Source organism: Glycine max, chromosome 16, assembly GCF_000004515.6.
Source record: "Glycine max cultivar Williams 82 chromosome 16, Glycine_max_v4.0, whole genome shotgun sequence".
In the NCBI taxonomy this organism is placed as follows: domain Eukaryota; kingdom Viridiplantae; phylum Streptophyta; class Magnoliopsida; order Fabales; family Fabaceae; genus Glycine; species Glycine max.
Window position 1 is genome coordinate 13396884 of NC_038252.2, and position 4591 is coordinate 13401474.

Below are 4591 nucleotides of genomic sequence, written 5' to 3' on the forward strand. Positions count from 1 at the left end.
TTTATCCTCTCAAAGAGCAAATTCATTTTATCCTCTTAAGAATTCCTTGGCCAATTCAATTGCAATTCATTAAGGAATTATTTGAGTGCTCAATCTGTAAAATCCATCTCTTTCTAGAGAGATTTGTTCCTCTTCTTCTTCTCATTCTCTAAGGGATTAAGAGACTGTGAGTCTCTTGTTGTAAAGGATCTCTAAACACAAAGGAAGGATTGTCCTTGTGTGTTTAGAACTTGTAAAAGGAATTTACAAGATAGTGGAACTCTCAAGCGGGTTGCTTGGGGACTGGACGTAGGCACAAGGGTGTGGCCGAACCAGTATAAAACTGAGTTTGCATTTTCTCTTCCCTTAATCTCCTTTATTTATTATTGCTTTATATTCATATTCAAGTTGCTTCATTTGAATTAATATTTAAGAAGATTGTCATTAAGGGAATTCATAACTTGAGTAAAAAGTGAAATAGATTTTTTTAATTAGGGGAAACAGTTTGGAATATCTTAATTCAACCCCCCCCCTTCTTAAGATATCTGAGGCCACTTGTCTAACATAACACGCCCATTCCTCAGAACCTTGCTGTTACTGACAATGTTGTCTACATAAGTCGCAGGAGTTAGAGAGGGGAGAGGCACCTCCTGTCCACTTTCCAACATTGTGACATTATACTTGTAAGGGACCGCTTTTAGAGAAGCATAAGGCACGGGTCTTGGCAAGCTAATCACTAGTGGAGTAGTAGCTAGTCTCCCACTGTTATAACTTATTTCCAGCTGCTGGAACTCAGGGGTAATAACACACACTTCCTTGTCTTTCCTGGTGATGATTAATTTTTTGCTGTCTATCAGCCCTTGTACATCCTCTTGTACCTTCTGGCATCCTTTCACATTCACGGAACACACTTCACACGCTACATGATCATGGTCAAACAGAGCTGCCTCGCACATCTTGATATGTATTGGGACCAGGGGAGTCCTAATATTTTGAACATTGAAAATGGGGCAACCTTCTTGGTCATCTTGGACCATGTTAACAGAGGATCCGTGGTTAGGTAAGGGATTGGCCTGGACATTGGGACTTGAGTCGGAGTCTTTGAAGGTCAAAAGTTTCGCCTGGATTAGCTTTTGGACTTCGGTCTTGAGAGCAAGGCAATGCTCAACATCATGGCCGGGCGCTCCTTGGTGGAAGGCGCATGTTAGGTCGTGCCGGTACCAGGGGGGTAAAACATCTGGTGTTCGGGGAGGTGCCCTGACTTGGACAAGGTTTTTAGTGAGTAGAGCGGGAAGCAAATCAGCATACTTTATCGGGATTGGATCAAAGGTCACTTTTTGGCGGTTTTGTGAGCGATATGGTTGTTGAGGGGTTTGGCGATTTTGTTGTTGTTGAGGGTATTGTGGTTGATGGTATTGTTGTGGGGGATACTGTGGTGGAGGATATTGGTAAGGGTAATGTGGCCTTTGTTGGTGATATGCTGGGTTCGGGATAGTGGATGCGACATTCGCAACCTGACGGTACGGGGTGTAATTCTACTGGGGTTTACCATGGGCTATCATTCCCACCTCTTGATCTTTCTTCTTCGCAAAGTGGTTTCCAAACTTCTTGGTATTACTTACAGCAGGAGTACTTTCCACGGTCAAACGTCCCTCTCGGACACCTTCCTCCAATCGCACACCCATGTTGACCATTTCGGTGAAGTCTGTTGGTGCACTTGCAACCATTTTCTCGTAATAAAATTGACTCAGGGTCTTCAAAAATATCTTCGTCATTTCCTTTTCTTCCAATGGTGGGACAATCTGGGCAGCCACTTCCCTCCAACGCTGGGCATACTCTTTGAACGTTTCCTTGTCTTTCTGCGTCATTGCACGGAGTTGATCACGATCTGGGGCCATGTCCAGATTGTATTTATACTGACGGATGAACGCTTCACCAAGATCATTAAAGGTTCGGATGTTTGCACTATCCAGATTCATATACCATTTCAGAGCAGCGCCAGTCAGGCTATCCTGAAAGAAGTGGATGAGCAACTTATGGTTATCAGTATACATGGACATTTTTCGCGCGTACATCACCAAGTGACTGCGGGGACAAGTGTTTCCTTTATACTTCTCGAAGTCTAGCACCTTGAACTTGTGGGGAATAGTAACATTTGGGACCAAACATAATTCACGGGCATCCTTCCCGAACAAATCTCTTCCTCGGAGGGCTTCGACTTCTTTTTGCATACCATCAAATCTTTCTTGGAGTTCGTCCACCTTGTCCAGAGCTCCAATACTTTCAGCATGGTAAATTGGCTCAACCTCTTGTTGAATAGTGTGAATCAGTGGTGCTGAATAAGTCATTGCAGCTTGAGGGAAAGATGTGCCGGGTTGTGGAACCGGTGCTAACTGCTGAGCGAAAGAAAGTGGAACTTCAGATACAGCGGGCTGGATATTTCCACAGGCTGGAGGTGGCATTCCCCATGTACAACCTGGAGGCATGAAAGGCTGATCTACAACAGCAGCAGCAGCTTGAGAATTCTGGGCGGACAGGAGTGCATTCATCATGGTCGTCAACCTATCCATTCCTTCTCGTAAAGTGGCAACCTCCTCCTTGAGACTCTGATTTTCTTGCTCAATTAGATCCATTTCTGAAAATGCGAGTTGGTTTGCGGAGAATTCGTCGGGCCACTTTCTTCGGACGGCGGCTGATTATCCTTTTGAAGTGGTGAACACAGTGTGAGACTTGATGCGGAAACTATGAATGCAGAATGATGCATGATTATGCTTATGCAAAAAGAAAGAACAATTTATTATCGAAGGACTTGTTGAAGTAATTGTAAACATCATAATCTGAACACTTCACTTAAGCATTGAAATATTACAAAGAAACTTTTTGTTTACAAGTCAAAAGATTTAGAAGCCAAAAAACTAAACATAAGGTCCTAAAAGCTTCAAACTCAAACTCCCGGAGTAGATGGGTCCTCGAAATCCGGATGTGCACTAGAGAGCGAATCCATAAACCTCCTTCTCCTCTTGGAATCTTGTCTGAGCAAAGCGTCCTTTCGACGGAGTAAGTCATCCTTCTCAATTATCCTCTGATTCTGAACGAAAAGCTCATGATCTTTCTGTGCCAGCTTTCCCTTCAAGGTCTCATTCTCACGCTCGAGCTCCTGGTATTTTCTCTTCCAAGTATCCCTTTCAAGCCGCATTTGAATCAACTGCTCATTGCATTCCTCTTTGTTATCAAAGGGCACAGGTAAGGATGGTGATGGAACGGTTGAGGATACGTGCCTGGGTAGGGGGTAGGGTAAACCAAGAATCGAAGCTCTGTCGACGACCCACTGAGTATAGGATCCATGTACAAAACCCGTCCTTCTTCCTAACTGATTCCTATCAAGCCTACGAACAGTGTGCCAGGCTCGCACAAATCTCAATCTCATGCCTGCATGGTCCTCGTGGTTGAGGTAGAATTCACCGGTTAAGGAGAAGTTGTTAGGTTTTTCCTTCATGGGGTATCCAAACTGGCGTCTGGCAAGAGTGGGGTTGTAAGTGATTCCTCCACGTGTACTGATGAGGGGTACATTAGGAAACTCTCCACAACTGTCGATGATTACTCCAATGTCACTAGCTGGTTGGTACCAAAGGATATCAGTTGGAGTGAGGGACATGATTCTCTAAGGCCAACGGGTTTTCTCTGGATTAGTCTTGAAAAGGTGGGTTTGGGGTAAATGTAAAGTAAACCACTTGTATAGCAAAGGTGCACAACAAGTGATAATTCCGCATTTCTTTTGTGTTCTGTGGTGAATGGAATGGTAGGTGTTTGCAAGTAAGGTGGGGACAGGGTTTCCGGATATGAAAATTTGGATTCTGTTAATGTCGATGAAATCGTCGATGTTAGGGAAGAGTATAAGGCCATAGATGAGTAGGGCAAGGATGGCTTCGAAGGCACCGGTACTGGCGGCTTCGGCAAAGGTGTAGGCTTTTTGGTAGAGGAAACTGGGAGTTAGGCCTTGGAAGCCTCCTTTGGTAGTAAGGTTACTGGTTATGTCGGAAGTTTTGAGGTGGAGAGCTGCGGCAATAGTTAAAGGTTTAGGAGTTGGTTCGAGGCCACTGAAAGGTAACTTGTCAGACACCGGTAAGTCGACTAGGTAGGAGTATTCTTCCAAAGTGGGGACAAGCTGGTAATCTGGGAACGTGAAACAATGATAGAGAGGGTCATAGAACTGGACCAAGGTATTAAGGATCCCCTCTTCAACGTTTGTCTTGAGGATGCTGAGCAAATTCCCGTAGCGTTTTCGGAAGTCGTCCGGACTAACTACCAAGGATCCTAGCTTCCTTAAATTTGTCAAATCCGGGTCCTTGAAGTTATACTTCTGAGTGTTCCTCTTTGTGAAGTTCATTCCTACGATGTTTACAACAAAACTTATCTAAATCCTTCGATACTTGATGAAAAAAAAAAGTTTATGAATGAGTGCATGTATGCATGGTTATGCTAAAGGAACGGAGAAAACATGGTGAGGTTAAGTTCGTAATGTTGGAGCTGAGGGTAAACCCGCCATTTGGTAAGGACTATGGTTTCACATGTACCTGTATCACGGGTTCTACCAAGTTCCCAAAGTCATTGA

At 44.1% G+C, this 4591-nt stretch overlaps 2 protein-coding genes across 2 annotated transcripts; both read right to left on the reverse strand.

Moving 5' to 3' along the window:
- Positions 1 to 2923: 2923 nt before the first annotated feature.
- On the reverse strand, positions 2924 to 3634 carry LOC102667042 (uncharacterized). Its single transcript, XM_006599788.1, has one exon. It carries the CDS (start codon positions 3632 to 3634, stop codon positions 2924 to 2926), a length of 711 nt encoding a protein of 236 aa, XP_006599851.1.
- A 6-nt stretch (positions 3635 to 3640) lies between these two features.
- On the reverse strand, positions 3641 to 4366 carry LOC102666918 (uncharacterized). Its single transcript, XM_006599787.1, has one exon. It carries the CDS (start codon positions 4364 to 4366, stop codon positions 3641 to 3643), a length of 726 nt encoding a protein of 241 aa, XP_006599850.1.
- Between the last annotated feature and the right edge of the window lie 225 nt (positions 4367 to 4591).